Here is a 16,135-nt window from a genome sequence, read left to right on the forward strand (position 1 = left end):
CGGGGGAGAGTGACATCACGAGGAACCGTCGGCGACGAGGGCGCCCGGGGGCGGGACCGCGGGCCGGGGGCCGGGGGCGGAGGACCCCCAGCGCCGCGCCCACGGGCGCCCTCGTCGCCGACGGTTCCTCGTGATGTCACTCTCCCCCGTCCTGGGCCAAGCCCCCGGGGGCGAATGGGGAGGGTCCCTGGACCCCCCGCTCCTGCGGTTAGCAAGGCAGACCCCAGGATTCGGGGGACGGGGCTGCCCAGCCTCCCCCCGCCGCCGCCCCGCCCCGAGCACCCTGCATCCTGTTTGTGTAAACCCTTGGGTGGCAGAGGCAAGGTAGTGAAATCCGTGGACAGGTGACATGTGCCCGCCCTCGGGGTGGGTGGCTGTGCTGGAAAACGGCGCGCTGGCCCCGCCCTGGCGCGGACAGGTGGACCAGCCGGCCATGTGGCCTCTGGCGAGGGGACGGGTATTCGCGATGAAGGTCAGCTTTGAGAAGACAAGTGAAAACGCATTATGGAAATATCCACCGTGCTGATAGCTATAGTTGTTATGTGTTAATCTCTATTAAGGTAGTAGATGAGATTTCCTTTTTTTCCACAAAAGCTCAGAAATTGCCATCCTGCCCCACCAAGGGTAGATTAAAATGGTAGAAACAAGTGTGTGATCAGAGACACGTGGGCCCGTGTACATATTTAAGCGGCCAACCCACAAAAACCACGTTTGCTTAAGCCACTCATAGAATCTGGACTCACCAGATAAATTTGGAGAAACCCAACTTGGTTCCTGGACGTATTTTTAAGGACGAAAAGTAAATGAGCAAGTGGTTTTATGACAGATCTTCAAAGGCAACAGTGAGAACTCTCCCTGGAGAGTGTAATGATGTAGACACTTTGTTTTTATAAGTTAGCCTCCCCCGCCACCCAGTACACACAAAACACCACCGTATTTTGTTTCAAACCTGGACATTTTCACGTTTTCCACATTTTCATGACTCCACTCTGCTTCTCTGGATTTCCTTGACATCACTGCCTTATGGTGAATGGTTAAGAAATAGGACTATAGTTTGAATTTTGAAAGGGAAAGATAGTAAGATTTATCCTGTATAAAGTTTCTTTCTCCTATATCTTTGATTCATATTTTTGCAAAAAAGCTACCAACAAAGAATACAATATGTTCGCTTTTGCAAGCAGAAGGAATAGTTATTTTTTCCAGAAGACCAATAAATAAATTTAAAAATCACCCCCAATTACAAGGCCAATAGCTTTTCTGGGAACAATTATATTTGAGAAAGAACTCCATTAGCTTGGGATATACCTCTCATGTATCATTCTTTTGATATCATCGTCTGTGTAGAAGGCCAGGGGAAGAACACTTCTCCCATTTTGCAGATTTAAGGGAGACTGAAGGCAGCTGTTTCTTGCACATGTGATTTGAGAGGCTGAGATTGTGGGCAAGGACTCAAATGCTTTCTCAGCCTCCTTTCCACAGTTGTGACGTGTGACAGTACCTGTCTTTCATCTCACATGGTTCATGCGTGCGCATGTTCATTGGCCGTCCACCCAGCAGCTTTCACGTGCCGGGCGCTGCAGAGGGTGAGAGAGAAGGTCCTGCCTGGTAGACCGAATGCTCTGGAGGGAGGGAGGTGGACAGTGATTAGAGCATGTAGAAGAAGGCAGGAAGGGTGACAGGTGGAGGCGGGGGATGGGCAGGGGTAGGCACAGGTGGGCAGTGGGGACCAGGAAGGTCTGTCTGAGAAGGTGACATTCCAGTGGAAACCAGTGCTGCGAGGCCCTCAGTGGAGATCTGGGGTGAGGGTGTCTGTCACAGGCAGACGTGGCAAGTGCAAAGGCCCTGGGGTGGCAGCAAGCTCTGTGTGGCTGAGGTGGGGTAGCACAGGAGGGTGGCACAGGCTGTACTCTACTCAGAGTTTACCCTGAGAGCCAAGCGGACACCACTGGGGTTTGGGGCAGGGGTCCAAAGGATCTGTGTCTTTTTAGAGAGGACCCCGTGGCTGCCCAACAAGGTTCCCCTAGAAACAGGGTGGGGGCAGAGGGGAAATGAGGTGACAGGACAAAGCGTATTTCTAGAGCGAGGCAGGCCTTGCTGCTGGTTTGGGTGGGGAATGTGCAGGGGGTGACAGGAGGGGCCATTCACTGAGGTGCAGGTGACAGGTGTGCAGGTTGAGGGGTGGTCAGGGAATCAGGACCTGGTAGACCAGCAGCATCTTCAAACTGCCCCTCGGGTGGGAGAAACCCTTGCCCAGGGCCCATGGTCCTGGTCATCACCTTCCTTAAGTGCTCCCTTACTAAGGAAGGGTCCCTCCCACTGTCCAGAAGATGGCGACCCCCCAGCCCCAGTCTTGGTGTGGGCCGTGGTCAGCTCACAAGTACGTGGCTCTCACGGTGCGTGGGAGACCTCGGCAGGTGGTCGTTGCTAAGTGGCGACTATAACGAAGTTCTTCCGTCCCAGCTACTTGTCTGTGGGAGCAGGGTTTCCTGCACTCACATCTGTAAAAACGAAGGGTAGGAACAGAGTTGAATCGAATTCCATGATACGTGACTGGATTGGCGGGAAAGTCCTATTTATCTCATTAAACCCAGCTTCTGTGCTAGGTGACTGTTTACCAGTGTGGGCAGTATTTCCATTTTGATCAGTGGTGTCCCAGTTACTGGAACGATAGCGTAGTCCAGGAGAAATTAGCACAAACTCACGGTCATAGGAAATCAAGACTAATTTGATCTGTATGCGTAAACGGTGATCAATAGTCATTTCAAGCACAAACATAACACATTGGGTTTAACATCTATGGTGATGGAAACAGACGATGGTAAAGACAGAAGCGCCGTGAGCCTCCTGACAGATGAAGAGCTTGTCCACATGCCTTGTGACCGGATGGCAGTGGGTATCACGCTGTGGTGTTTCGATTCCAATAAATGTGTTTAGAAGAGCCACATAGCAGTTTTATTTTAAGAAGTTAATATTCATAATATGCTGGAGATTACGTCCCTTGCAGCTGTTTAAAGTAAGGCTGAGCAGCTTACACTGTCAGCTGAAGGGCAGGAAATGGCATTTTGTAAAACACTTTTGTGGGACTGTCGGCAAAGAGGTCGGTCGTGGAACCATGTGTCAGGTGGGCTCAGGGGCCTGGGTGGACTCGGGCATGGGAGGTGATGGCGGGTAAATGCCGGATCCGGATGGAGAAAGGACCGAAGGGCCGGCCTGGGCTGCCCCACTGTGGCGGCTTGAGATGGGAGCACAGAGGGGCCTCGGGAGGAGCAGCGGTTGGGATGGAAAGACCAGGAGACCTCGCAGGAAAGGGTTTCCAGGGGGAGAGGGTGAATGCTGCCTAGGGGATGAAGGGGAGGCAGTCCACAGTGGAGGGCTTTGGTGGAGCCAGGAGGGCAGTTCTTCCCATTCAAGAGAGAAGCCGCCAGAGTCCTTCCCAGGACTTTTGCAATGAAAGGAGACAGAAGTGCGGCATTAGAGCCACAGGTAAAGCTTCTTTGTTTTCACGAGTGAGCTCTGGTTGAAGGCTTGTGTGAATAACCCAGGGGCATAACTGCAGCAGAGACAGGTGTGTAATAAGGGAGGTGCAGGTGGGGCGGGGCCTCCCGGGGAGACGTGGCTGCAGTGTGCCTGTGTGGTGAGTGACAGGTGTGGCCAAGAGGGCTTTGGAGAGGAGGAGCCATTTGGATTAGGTTTTAAAGGTTAGGTAGGAGTTTGGCAGGTGGAGGGAGCTTCTGGAGGAGGAAACAAGAGGAAGGGGTCGTGGAAGCTGGGAGGCTGGTCATGGATGGTTTGGGGTGGTGAGGGACCTTTCGCTGTCACGGGGCAGGGGCCAGCTCAGGGTCACAGTGGGGGCCCAGTTGAAGCCTCTCATCCTAATAGCATCTGAGGAAGCCCAACTCTGGATGCTCCCCTGGAGTCTCCCAGAGCCTGTGGGGTCATGTTTCCGCAGACTTACAGCAAATTGAAGCGTGGGCTTCCCAGACATGACGGCTTTCTTTACCTGAGAGGTGCTGGACGTTAGGGCTCCGTTTGACTTGTTTTCAATGTTCAGCACCATCTGCTTCTCCAGCTTAAGCGCTGAAATATCGCAGGTACCATCAGAAAACCCTCGATAAATGGCCTTCCACCATGATGAGGCCGGAGGCAGATGTTCTCATTCGAGTGTCCCGAGATCGTGATTCGTGTGTAGGGCCTGCAGGGGATGATGTGCCGGAACTGTCACCCCCTGCTCGCTGTCGGGGGGAAGGGACCCTACCTGCTGGACAGAGAGTCTGTCTTGGGGAAGGAGTGTTCCCAGTGCTTCGTAACTCAAGGCCTTTGGCCTTTTGTAAGCTTAAAAATATATATGCTAATTAGTTATAGTAAGTTTGCCTTTTATTGTGACCAAAAACATAAGTGCAATTTGGTCATATTAGTCGAGAGGTTTACAAAGTCTGTTCTGACCAAGCCGCTTCAATTCTGTTCATTGATCCATTGCTTCCATGCCACCCGCCCCCTCCGCCCCGTCCCTCTGGGCCCCTTTGTCCCGCACATCTGACTTCTCTGGACTTTGTTCTCTGTGGTTTCTCTTTCCACTGTGCTCTCGCCCTTATGCTGAGAACGTGTGAGGATCTTTTCACCACCAAAGCTCCCAGGGTGCCTAGTTTTAAAATATCTTGTCTGTCTCTCAAGGCCTGTTAAGTAAGAATCAGGCCTCACATTCCCCTCTTTTCTTTTTTTTTTTTTGTTAAGCAAAAGATGATTGCCCGTTGGAGCTCTCATCAGCCTGAGAAGGCCAATTAGCTCAGTTTCCATTTCTGAGACGGCAGAATGCAAACCTCTCTTGCCCCCCTTTGCTCAGAAATCCCTCCTGAAGAACCAGATGTGAGAGTCAGAAAAACAGATGTCATCTTGGACGAAACTAAGAGGTTCAGAAAGAGGAAGAAATTATAAAAGAAATAACACAAGAAAATCTGAGGACTGCAGGACAGGAGAGCCGGGTTGAAAGGGCCACAGCCCGAGCTTGGCACCAAGGCAGACTGAGCCTTCAGGGTCCTGGAGCTAAAACAGTCTAAGAGATCTGGGGGGAGGGAGTCACATACAGAGGGTTTGCCTCCTGGAAAGTCATCAGACGCCTCAGCTGGAGCATTGGAAGCTGAGGACGATGGAGTCTCACTTTCAACCTTCCTCGGGAAAACCACCGCGTACCGGGCAAAGCAGCTGGCCCGTGAGATTGGAGCAAAGACATTCGCAGACAGGCAAGTCCTCTCAAGAGATTTACCTCCCAGGCACCATTCTAAGGAAACTACTGGAAAATGTGCTCCCCAGATCAAAGGAATAAACCAAGAAAACGGAAGCAATGAGGGCTCAGGGAACAAGAGCTCCACACCCAAGAGGACAAACGAATCCCAGGTGACAGTGGAAGGAAGGCCCACGCAGCCAGTGTCAGACCTGAAGGGCAGTGGGACAGGAAGGGGCCAACTAGAAAATGAGCAAAAGATGCGAAGAGACATTTACCGAAGAGGATTTACGAGTGGCAAATAAGCACAGGAAGAGATGTGCAGTGTCATTAGCCATGAGGGAAATGCGAACTAGAGCCACAATGAGGTACCACTGCACACGTGTGAGAACGGCTGAAATAAAACACGGTGACACCAAACGCTGCCAGGGACGCCAAGAAACTGGATCTTTCAGACGTTGGCGGTGGGGCAGTTTCTTTAAAAACTAGACACCCACCTCGCGTAGGACCCAGTCATTACACTCTTGGGTGTTTATCCCAGAGAAATGTCAACTGGCGTCCAAACGTACCCGTGCACAATGGTTCATAGCAGCTTTATTTGTAATAGCCAAAGGTGGGGACAAAAGCAAGGCTCCTTCAGTAAGTGAGTGGTTAAACTCACATCATGGAGTGAGGGGCAGTAAAAGGGCTGAACTACTGAGACATGTGACAACCCAGGGACGTTACGCTGAGGGAAGAAAAAAGCCAGTCTCACAAGGCCACATACCGTGTGGTCCCATTTATATGACACTTGTTTTGTTTTGTTTTTTAAACATCTTTATTGGGGTATAATTGCTTTACAGTGGTGTGTTCGTTTCTGCTTTATAACAAAGTGAATCAGTTATACATATACATATGTTCCCATATCTCTTCCCTCTTGCGTCTCCCTCCCTCCCCATATGACACTCTTGAAATGATAAAATTTGTAGAGTTGGAGAACAGATTAGTGGTTGCTAGGGGTTAGGGATGGTCAGGGGACAGGGTGTGACTATAGAGGGGCACATGAGTGAAGTCTTTTCAGTGATAGAACATTCCTGAATCTGGATTATGGAGGTCGTCCCATGAGCCTTCACCTGTGATGAGAAGACACTGAATTACGTGCACACGCACAGTGCCAAGGTCAGTGTCCTGGTTTTGAGAGTGTGCTGTAGTTACGCTCTCAAACTATGTATGTGATACACATAGTTATGTAAGATATAACCCTTGGAGAAAACTGAGTGAAGGGTTCAGGGACCTTCCTGTGCTATTTTTGAAACTTCCTGTAATTATTGCAAAACTAAAGATCTAGGAAGTATTCCATGTGTGGCTTACCTTATATTTCTGTTGAGACCACTGCTTTGGTCACTGACAAGGAGGGACTGCTAAGTCATCTGGGCCAATAGCAAACTTGCAGGCCCTCAGCCTCCATCACCTCTGTCCTTTATCCGTCCCCTTCCATCACATAGGCAGGCCAGGGACGGCCTGGGAAGGCCCAGCCAGATTAACAAACAAGCGATAACCTTCGTTTCATACTTATATCAACAACCTTCTTGAAAGCGCCTTTTTCTTTGAGTTATTTTAAGCTACGTGTCTTTTAAAATTGTGAAGTTTTCACTTTCCAGTGTTTCAAAACTGATTGTTTTTTCTAACCCCCAGCTTCTGCAGATCACACTTAAAAATAATCCTTATCGGGACTTCCCTGGTGGTCCAGTGGTTAAGACTTCTTGCTTCCACTGCAGGGGGCACTGCAGGGTTCAATCCCTGGTTGGGGAACTAAGATCCCACGTGCCACGCGGCAAGGCGGAAAAAAAAAATTCCTTTTCACCTTGCATGCACCAGGACAGCTACTGTCAAAAAACCCAGAAAATAACAAGCGTTGGCGAAGGTGTGGAGGGAATGGAAGATGGTGCAGCTGCCATGAAAAGCAGTATGGTGGTTCCTCAAAAATTAAATGTAGAATTACTGTATGATCCAGTAAGTCCACTTCTGCGTATAGACCCAAAAGAGTCGAAGGCAGAGACCCGAAGAGGTATTTGCCCCTTGTTCATAGCGGCTTCATTCACAGTAGTTAAAACGTGGAAATGACCCAAGTGTCTATCGACAGGTGAATAACGATGGGGTATTATTCAGCCTTTAATAGGAGGGCCATTCTGACACACAGTCCAACGTAGATGAACCTTGAGGACGTGATGCTGAGTGAGACAAGCCTGTCTTGGAAGGAGGAACACTGTCCGACCACCTACAGGAGGTACTTTGAGGACTTGGAATCTGAGCGATCGTTGTGGTAAAGAGTGTTCTGTCCCACGTTTGGTGTATGGTTCCCCTTCCAGGACCTGTTTCCCGGGGAATCTGGATCGAGCTGGTCTGTGCTGGGACGTGGGGGAGGCTCGTCTTACCCTCTCTTTCCTCTCCAGGTGGTGTTTGACCAGCGGCAGGCTGGGGAACACTCCCAGCGGCAGGCGATCTGTAGAACTGCACTGTGTTTTTATAGAAAATTTGTGTGAAACTGACAACAGACCAATGAGGTTTCTGGGCCGTCTGAGCTGAGGGTGGCGGCAGGGTGTCTGCCTGCATCCAAGTTCTGGGTGATGAATGTTCGCAGCCGTAGGAGGTCCCTGACCACCTGCCTGAGAGCCAGACTCGGCCTCCCGTGGCCCTCGGAGCACTAGGCAGGGAAGCTGGGAGTGGCCCGGAGTTCGTTTTTGGCGCGTTGAGGTGCCGCCGGCTTCCAGGCGGAGGTGCGGCCGGGGAGCTGGGTGTCCGTGTGGGACCCCGAGTAGGGTCACCAGTGTCCATGTGGTATTAGCAGCAGCCACAGAAGCAGGTGTGACTGCCTGGGAAGAGGGTCCAGCACGAAGAGGGATGAGAAGGGGCCAGTGCTGAGCCCATGGGAGCTAAGACAGTGACCGGGTGGCAGAGGAGGATACCCCAGGGGCCAGAGCACCGCGAGAGAGCAGCTCGGGGCGGTTGGCTGGGAGAGGAGTGGCTGTGGAGGAGAGGAGAGCAGTCAGCCACATCCGGTGTGACCCAGAGGTCAAGTGAGGTGAAGAAAAAGCTGTTTAGTGGACTTGGCATGCGTCCAAGGCCAGCTTTGGGGGCAGGACGCAGAGTCAGCGGAAGAGGAGGACCTGGGAAGAGTGTGTCGGCACCATTTACAGATAGCTTAGTATGAACACACGAAACAGTGGACCCGCAGGCAACGGCCGACCGCGCGAGGCCATCACCAGCTCAGCTGCTGTCGCCCAGGTCTGACTGCCCCCTCCAGCCCGTCCAGGACTCCCCACCGGTAGGACCTCGAGGCAAACCCTGGTCACATCATTGCGTTTGTAAATATTTCAGTCTGTGTCTCTACAGGAGAAGGGCTCTAAAAATAACCGCAATACTGTTACCCACCTAAAACATTTAACACCGGTTCCTTAACATGGTCAAAATCTGGTCAGATATCCAGTCGGCGTTCAGATAGCCAGTGGTCCGATAAAAGTCATGTGTGCTTTATTCCACCAGGATCCAGACCATTCCCATGCGTTGTGCTGGAAGTTGCTTTTGAACTCCAGTGATTTGATTTCACAGATTTTGATGAGATCGCTGTAGGTTCCCTGGTGGTTATAAGAAAGAGCACAGAGAGATCCGTGTATGCTTCATCCAGTTTCCCCCAGTGGTACCATCTTGCACAACTCCAGTACCGGGTGGCAGCAGGGATGGTCACCTTGACGCAGTCCAGATACAGAATGTTCCAGCCCCGCAAGGAGCCCCCTGGTGCCCCCTTATAGCCTCCCCCTCTTTCCTCCCACCCCTCTCCCTCCTTTACCCCCACCAACCAGTGCTCTAGTCCCCTCCTCAATAATTTTGTCATTTCAAGAATGTTATGTGAATGGGGTCATACGGCACGTAACCTCTGAGGACTGGCGTTTTTCACCCAGCAGCCCTCTGGGGATTCCAGATCGGTTATATGTGTGTCAGTAGTTTCGTGTCTTTAGTTGCTGATTAGTATTCCAGGCTGTGGATGGACCACAGATTAGATTGTTTAACCAGTCACCCAGTGAGGGACTCTGGGTTGTTTCCAGTTTAGGCTCTTAGGAATAAAGCTACCCTCAGTAGTCATGTACAGGTTTTTTGTGGATGTAAGTTTCCATTTCTCTGGGATAACCACCCACCAGTGCCATTGCTGGGTCATCGGCCATGTTGGTTTTATCAGAAACCGTCAAATGGATTTCTACTCCCGCTAGCGAACACAGATGCCCCAGTCCCCTCATCCCCACCGGCATCCCGCCGTTCTGAAAGGTGTGGAGTGGTGTCCTTGCGGTTTCTACTTGCGTTTCCATGGCAGCTAATGACATTGGACATCTTTTCATGTGCTTATTTGCCATTCCAGTGTTTTTGTTGATGAAATGTCTATTCATGTCTTTTGCCCATTTTCTAATTGGCTTGTTTGCATTTTTACTATTGGGTTTTGAGAGTTCTTTGCATATTCTGCATATGGTTACGTGGTTTGCAAAAATGTCTCCTGGTCTTCACATTGTCTGTTCATCCTCTTAACATCTTCTGTAGAGCAAAAATGTTAAATTTTGGTAAAGTCCTGTTTATCAATTTTCCTTTAGTAAACTATGATTTTGGTGACAAGTCTAAAAACTGGCTAGTTCTAGATCTCAAAGATTTTCTCCTGTTTTTCTAAAAAAAATTTACTGTGTTATGTTTTAAGTCTCTGATCCATTATGAATTAATCTTTGTGTGAGATGTGAGGTCACAGTTCTTTTTTTTTTTTTTTTTTCTGCCTCTGCATGTCCAGTTGCCCCAGCACCGTTTGTTGAAAAGACCATCCTTCCTCCACTGAGCTGCTTTTCCCCTTTGTCCAAAATCAGTCGAGCATATTTCTGTGAGTCTGTTCTCCATTTCCATTGATCTGTGTGTCTATCCCTCTACCAATACCAAAGTCCTTATTACTGTCCTTTATAATTAAGCTTGAACCAGGTAAACTGATTTCTCTCACTTTAGTCTTCTTTTTCAGAATTGTTTTTAACAGTTGTAATCATGGGGGCTGCCGAGTAAACCTCAGGTGTCACAGAGAGCATCTGCCCCAGATCTCCCCTTGCTCCCCATTTCCCACCAAGTTACACACAGATACTCCTGGTCTAAGCCTAACTGACCCTCATGACAAATCTCGTTTCCTGACATGATTGCTGTGGTCCCCCAGTGCTTTTTGCAGTAGTAATCATGTAAGTGTTAAAAAGATTGAAGGTTAAGCAGCAGTTCTCAGACTTGAGCCGCATCAGGATAACCTGGAGGTTTGCAAATACACAGAGTGCAGGGCCCCAGCCCAGCAGGTCTGGGGAGGGGCCCAAGAGTTCACATTTCTGAGAAATTCCCAGGTGCTGCTGGTGCTACTGTTTGATGGTCCAGGGACCACACTGAGAACCACTGATATAAGTAAGTTTCCCCAGGATCGGTGGTTAAAATGGCTGAATATCACACTTTGAATATTTTTCTGTCATTTTCCCTACAACAGTACTATTTACAATCCCTTGGTCTGAGATTTCTTACATGCTGCAGAAGTCTGGAGACTGGACTTCCCTTCTGCAAAGGAGCATTCTGCACACCAGAGGGATTTTGCGAGCACAACACAGACTTCAGGAGGCTCCTTTATAAAAGTTATTTATGACAAACCCACAACCCACATAATACTCAACAGTGAAAAGCTGACAGACTTCCTGCTAAAATCTGCAACAAGACAAGGGTGTCCACTCTCACCACTTCTGTTCAACATAGTATTGGAAGTCCTAGCCATAGCACTCAGACAAGAAAAAGAAATAAAAGATATCCATACTGGAAGGGAAGAGGTAAAGTTGTCATTATATGCAAATGACATGATACTATATAGAAGACCCTAAAGGTGCCACACAAAAACTACTAGAACTGATAAACGAATTCATCAAAGTAGCAGGATACAAGATTAACGAACAGAAATCTGTTGCATTTCTTCACACTAACAGTGAAATATTAGAAAGGGAAAGTAAAAAATGAACAATCTCTTTTAAAATCGCATTCCCCCCCCCCCAAAAAAAATACGTAGGAATAAACCTGATCAGGGAGGTGGAACACTTATATGCTGAGAACTATAAAACATTGATAAAGGAAATTAAAGATTATTTAAAGAAATGGAAAGATATCCCATGCTCTTGGATTAGAAGAATTAATATTGTTAAAATGGCCATACTACCCAAAGCAATCTACAGATTAATTGTCCCTACCAAATTATCTGTGACATTTTTCACAGAACTAGAACAAATAATCCTAAAATTTATATGGAACCATAAAAGATGCAGAATTACCAAAGCAATCCGGAGGAAAAAGAACAAAGCTGGGGGCATAACTCTCAGACTTCAGATAATACTACAAAGCTACAGTAATCAAAACATCATGGTATTGGCACAAAAACAGACATATGGATCAATGGAACAGAATAGAGAGCCCAGAAATAAACCCATACACCTATAGTCAATTAATCTCAACAAAAGAGGCAAGAATATACAATGGAGAAAAGACAGTGTCTTCAGCTGGTGATGTTGCGAAAGTTGGGCAGCTACATGTAAATCAGTGAAGTTAGAACATACCCTCACACCATTCACAAAAATAAACTCAGAATGGCTTAAAGACTTAAATATAAGACATGACACCATAAAACTCCTAGAAGAGAACATAGGCAAAACATTCTCTGACAGAAACCATAGCAGTGTTTTCTTAGTCTCCCAAGGCAGTAGAAATAAAAGCAAAAATAAACAGATGGGACCAATCAAACTCATAAGCTTTTGCACAGCAAACACAACGAAAAGACAACCTATGAAGTGGGAGAAAATATTTGCAAACAATGCGACTTGATTTCCAAAATACACAAACAGCTCATACAAGTCAGTAACAAAAAAACAAACAAACCAATCCAAAAATGGGCAGAAGACTTAAAAAGACATTTCTCCAAAGAAGACATACGGATGGCCAACAGGCACATGAAAGGATGCTCAACATCGCTAATTATTAGAGAAATGCAAATCAAAACTACAATGAGGTACCACCTCACACCAGTCAGAATGGCCATGATTAAAAAGTCTACAAATAACAGATGCTGGAGAGGGTGTGGAGAAAAGGGAACCCTCTTGCACTGATGGTGGGAATGTACATTGGTACAGCCACTGTGGAGAACAGTATGGAGGTTCCTTAAAAAACTAAAAATAGAGCTACCATATGACCCAGCAATCCCGCCCCTGGACATATATCCGGAGAAAACTCTAATTTGAAAAGATACATGCACCCCAGTGTCCACAGCAGCACTATTTACAGTAGCCAAGACATGGAAGCCTTGAGAGGCCAGACCAGAGGCAGGCACAGGGGAGGCGGCCACACTGGGCCACGGGGAAGGCCAGAACGGTTCCCTTTGTCCGCACCCTCCGATGCTGCCAGCTTTGTAAGCAGTTTGAGGGCTCCCTTAAGAGCCCACTGTTCTTGTAGAACTTCCTTGACTGTGAGCTGGTGTTGGTGGGTAGAGTGGGTTCCTGCTGATGGGCGGACGGCTCTCAAGCTCCTGGGGGCACCTCAGCAGCTCACGAAAGCGGGTTTTCATGCGTTTCCTCTGCCTCTTTGTCCCTCTTCTCCTTTTGCTCCGTGACCAGCCGTTGCCCCTGTTCCAGACTGGCCCCTGACCCCACCTGTGGAGCCCATCAACCAGGAAACACCAAGTTAAACGTGCTGAGGCCACATTAGCATCTTGTAATGTAAAGGGGTGTCCCCAGGAACAGAAAAAACTGTGCTGTGTTTGGGGAAAAAATATGCCCTGGTTGTTGATCCTTGGCATTTTAGGGGCAAATTGGAAATGCCATCTCTCTGCCTTGTTTCCTTATAACTAATTCACTCTTCTGTGGTGGACCTTTCAACTAATCACGTGTTCAGCAAATCAGTTTTCATTGGGACTTTGCATTTGTCTGCTATTGATTCTTCGCAAGCTCCCGGGGTGGAAATGGGGCAGAGGGCGTGTGGAATCGGCATTCGTGGAGCGCCGGCCTGTGTACTTCCCCAGAAAGGTACCTAGTGATACACTCGGGCTTGGCTAGGAGTGGGATGCAGGAAGGATGTGTTGAGTTAGCTTAATTGGGGATGGAGGGGTGGGAGGGAAGAGGAACGATTATTGAGTGGCACATACCGGGTGTGTCTCACTTTATGCTCCCCCCAAAACTACATGAGGTGGGCATTTTCATTTCCATTTTATAGATCAGGAATCTGAGGCCCCATCTGAATATGTCCAGATCGCCCACGAATATGCAGGGGGCCTGAGCACAGCTGCTCGCTGTGGAGGTGAACCTCAAGGTTGAATAGGAGATAGAAGTGACCAGTTGTGATAAAGGTTTTGTGGAGAGCAGGCGGGCTCTCCTCCATGATGTCAGGCAGTGCTTAGTCCCCCCAAGAGAAATTTGGTGTCACGCACAGGTTAGCAGGTGGAAGAAAATGGAGGTCACGTGTGATGTGATTGCCCCGGAGGAAGTCATAGTCCCATGAGGGAGGAAAAAATAGAAGTGGCAGTGAGAAAACGGGCTTTTTAAAATAGTGGTGTATTTATTTTACAACTGGAAATGGATGGCTGATATGAAAGATGAAAGCCTGAGTTCATGAAGACGTCCTAATTCAGAGCCATTCACATCAATGGCTTATGAAAAAGCATCATTCTCGGTTAGAAAACATTTCAAGGCCCCCACCCGAACCCACGATAAAGGGGACCCTGCTGCCTGTTGCCTTTAAAGCACAAAGTCAGGGACTTCCCTGGCGGTCCAGTGGTTAGGACTCCACACTTCCACCGCCAGGGGCCCGGGTTCAATCTCTGGTCGGGGAACCAAGATCCCGCAAGCCACGTGGCAGGACCAATAAAATAAAATAAAAAATTTCTTAAAAAGCACAAAGTGGGCTTCCCTGGTGGCGCAGTGGTTGAGAGTCCGCCTGCCGATGCAGGGGACACGGGTTCGTGCCCCGGTCCGGGAAGATCCCACATGCCGCGGAGCGGCTGGGCCGGTGAGCCATGGCCGCTGAGCCTGCACGTCCGGAGCCTGTGCTCCGCAACGGGGGAGGCCACAGTAGTGAGGCCCGCGTACCGCCAAAAAAACAAAAAAAACAAACAAACAACAACAACAACAACAAAGCACAAAGTAAGTCAGTCCCTACACAGGCTCGAGGGGGCCATTAGCAGGGACTGTCTTTAAAAACGCCAATGGAAAAGAATCTGAAAAAGAATGTAACTGAATCACTTTGCGGTACAGCAGAAATGAACACAACACTGTAAATCAACTGTACTTCAATTCTAAAAATGCCTTTGGCCAAAGCTGATCACTAACGCGGCGCTCTGTCCTGACAGGTGGTGGTGATGGCTGAAGATGGGAACGAGGAGATCATGTTCATCTGTAAGTGGCCCGTGGCCCGTCCTCACCATGGAAGGCAAAGCCATGTCCACGCTTGGTTTCTGTAGTAGAGAAGAGCTCTCTCCTTTGGACGGGGTCTTACTTGTGTTAAGAACCGCGATTTATTACACGAGAAACGTGCTGCCGGGTACCGTTTTAAAAGGAGCATCTTTCTGAGAACTCCCGGCAAAGGGCACTCGGAGGGGTGGCAGTTGACTCAGATACGTAACCCTGGGTTTCAGAAAGAGGCTCACAACCTGTTAGATTTATGATAAACGGGTTAAGTTGGTGAATTTTCATTTACGCTCGTTCCCTGGGGACACCCCTGTCCTCTGTCCCCATGGAGGTGGCTTGGCCTACTTTGCAGCATGTCGAGGAGCAGGGTTTCCTCCTGGGGGCGCACGTCCTGCGTTGCGCTCTTTTTGCATTCGTGGGGAGCACTGTCGCTTACCCCCAGGCCGCGCGATGCTCTGTGGGCGTCTCCCTCCCCACTCAGCGCCCCCTCTGACGCTGGGTTGTTTGTTTGCAGGGTGTGAAGACTGCAGCCAGTACCACGACTCTGAATGTCCCGAGCTGGGCCCAGTGGTCATGGTCAAAGACTCCTTTGTGTTAAGCAGGGCAAGGTAAGTGACCGTCTTGAGCTGCTTTTATCGTCCTGCCTGTCAAACAGGGTTTTCGGCATGTCACCTGCTGCAAGAGCCTGGTGGCCTGGGTGTCTACGAAAAGGGTGGGGAACAGCAAAAGAAGAAGTGGGAGAGACTTCGGTGAGAAGGGCTGTCCTCACGTTTGAGGCCGTCCGAAATCTCCGTCCCACCGTGAGCTGAGTCTCCTGCCGCCAGGATGAGCGGAGGCTGGTTGCAGACACTTCAGGGTCAATGTCTTTTATCTAGTTCCTGGTTCAGCTGATGGGCTGGGTCGGTTTATGCGTTGAGCGGCCATGGCCGAGCTTGTTCTGTCTCCCCTGTGGTCCGAGCCCAGGCCTGCCGTCTAACAGGCGCCCACTGTGGGCAAGGGGCGGGGATGCGGGCAGCCAGGCAAAGGTGTGGCAGCTTCTGGACGAGCACCTAGATCTGGTGAGGGGGCTCCGTGGCTCTGCCAGTGCATGTTTCCCTGGGGGGGAGGGGCACAGCCCCACCTACCACGTAGTAGCTGTTTGAACCCGGACGAGACGTGCTCCTGTCTGCACCTCAGTTGCCTCATCTGTGAAGTGGAGAGAATAACTACCCCTTGGAAAGTTGCTGTGATCGTTACACCTGATTCAGGGCCCGGCATGTAGTGGCACTAAAATTGTCATCTAATCAACGCAGTTCCTAGAAGCCGCCCAACTGGTTTTCCCAGCCTCTTTATTTCCTTGTCTTACTGTTGCTTCCCTGCACAAAGCAGAGATTACTAATTTCGCCTGAAGTACAGATCTGATGAGCTCTCTTCCAAAAACCTTCAGTGGTTGCCTGTCGCCCACAAAGTTCCCGTG

At 49.4% G+C, this 16,135-nt stretch overlaps 1 protein-coding gene across 2 annotated transcripts in view; it reads left to right on the forward strand.

Moving 5' to 3' along the window:
* Nucleotides 1-16,135, forward strand: part of PRDM15 (PR/SET domain 15) — a 56,759-nt gene that overhangs the window by 560 nt on the left and 40,064 nt on the right. The window contains exons 1-4 of one of the 2 annotated variants that reach the window (XM_027092007.1): nt 7,000-7,265; nt 7,367-7,484; nt 14,622-14,667; nt 15,194-15,287. In XM_027092007.1, the coding sequence (XP_026947808.1) occupies nt 14,631-14,667; nt 15,194-15,287 (131 nt within the window). In that variant the 5' untranslated portion in view covers nt 7,000-7,265; nt 7,367-7,484; nt 14,622-14,630. Of the gene's footprint in view, nt 1-6,999; nt 7,266-7,366; nt 7,485-14,621; nt 14,668-15,193; nt 15,288-16,135 lie in introns of those variants that run through there. The other variant, XM_027091928.1, reaches the window with a different exon arrangement.

The sequence above is a fragment of the Aethalodelphis obliquidens genome, unplaced genomic scaffold (assembly GCF_003676395.1).
Source record: "Aethalodelphis obliquidens isolate GAN/ISIS:26980383/991018 unplaced genomic scaffold, ASM367639v1 scaffold1, whole genome shotgun sequence".
Lineage (NCBI taxonomy): Eukaryota > Metazoa > Chordata > Mammalia > Artiodactyla > Delphinidae > Aethalodelphis > Aethalodelphis obliquidens.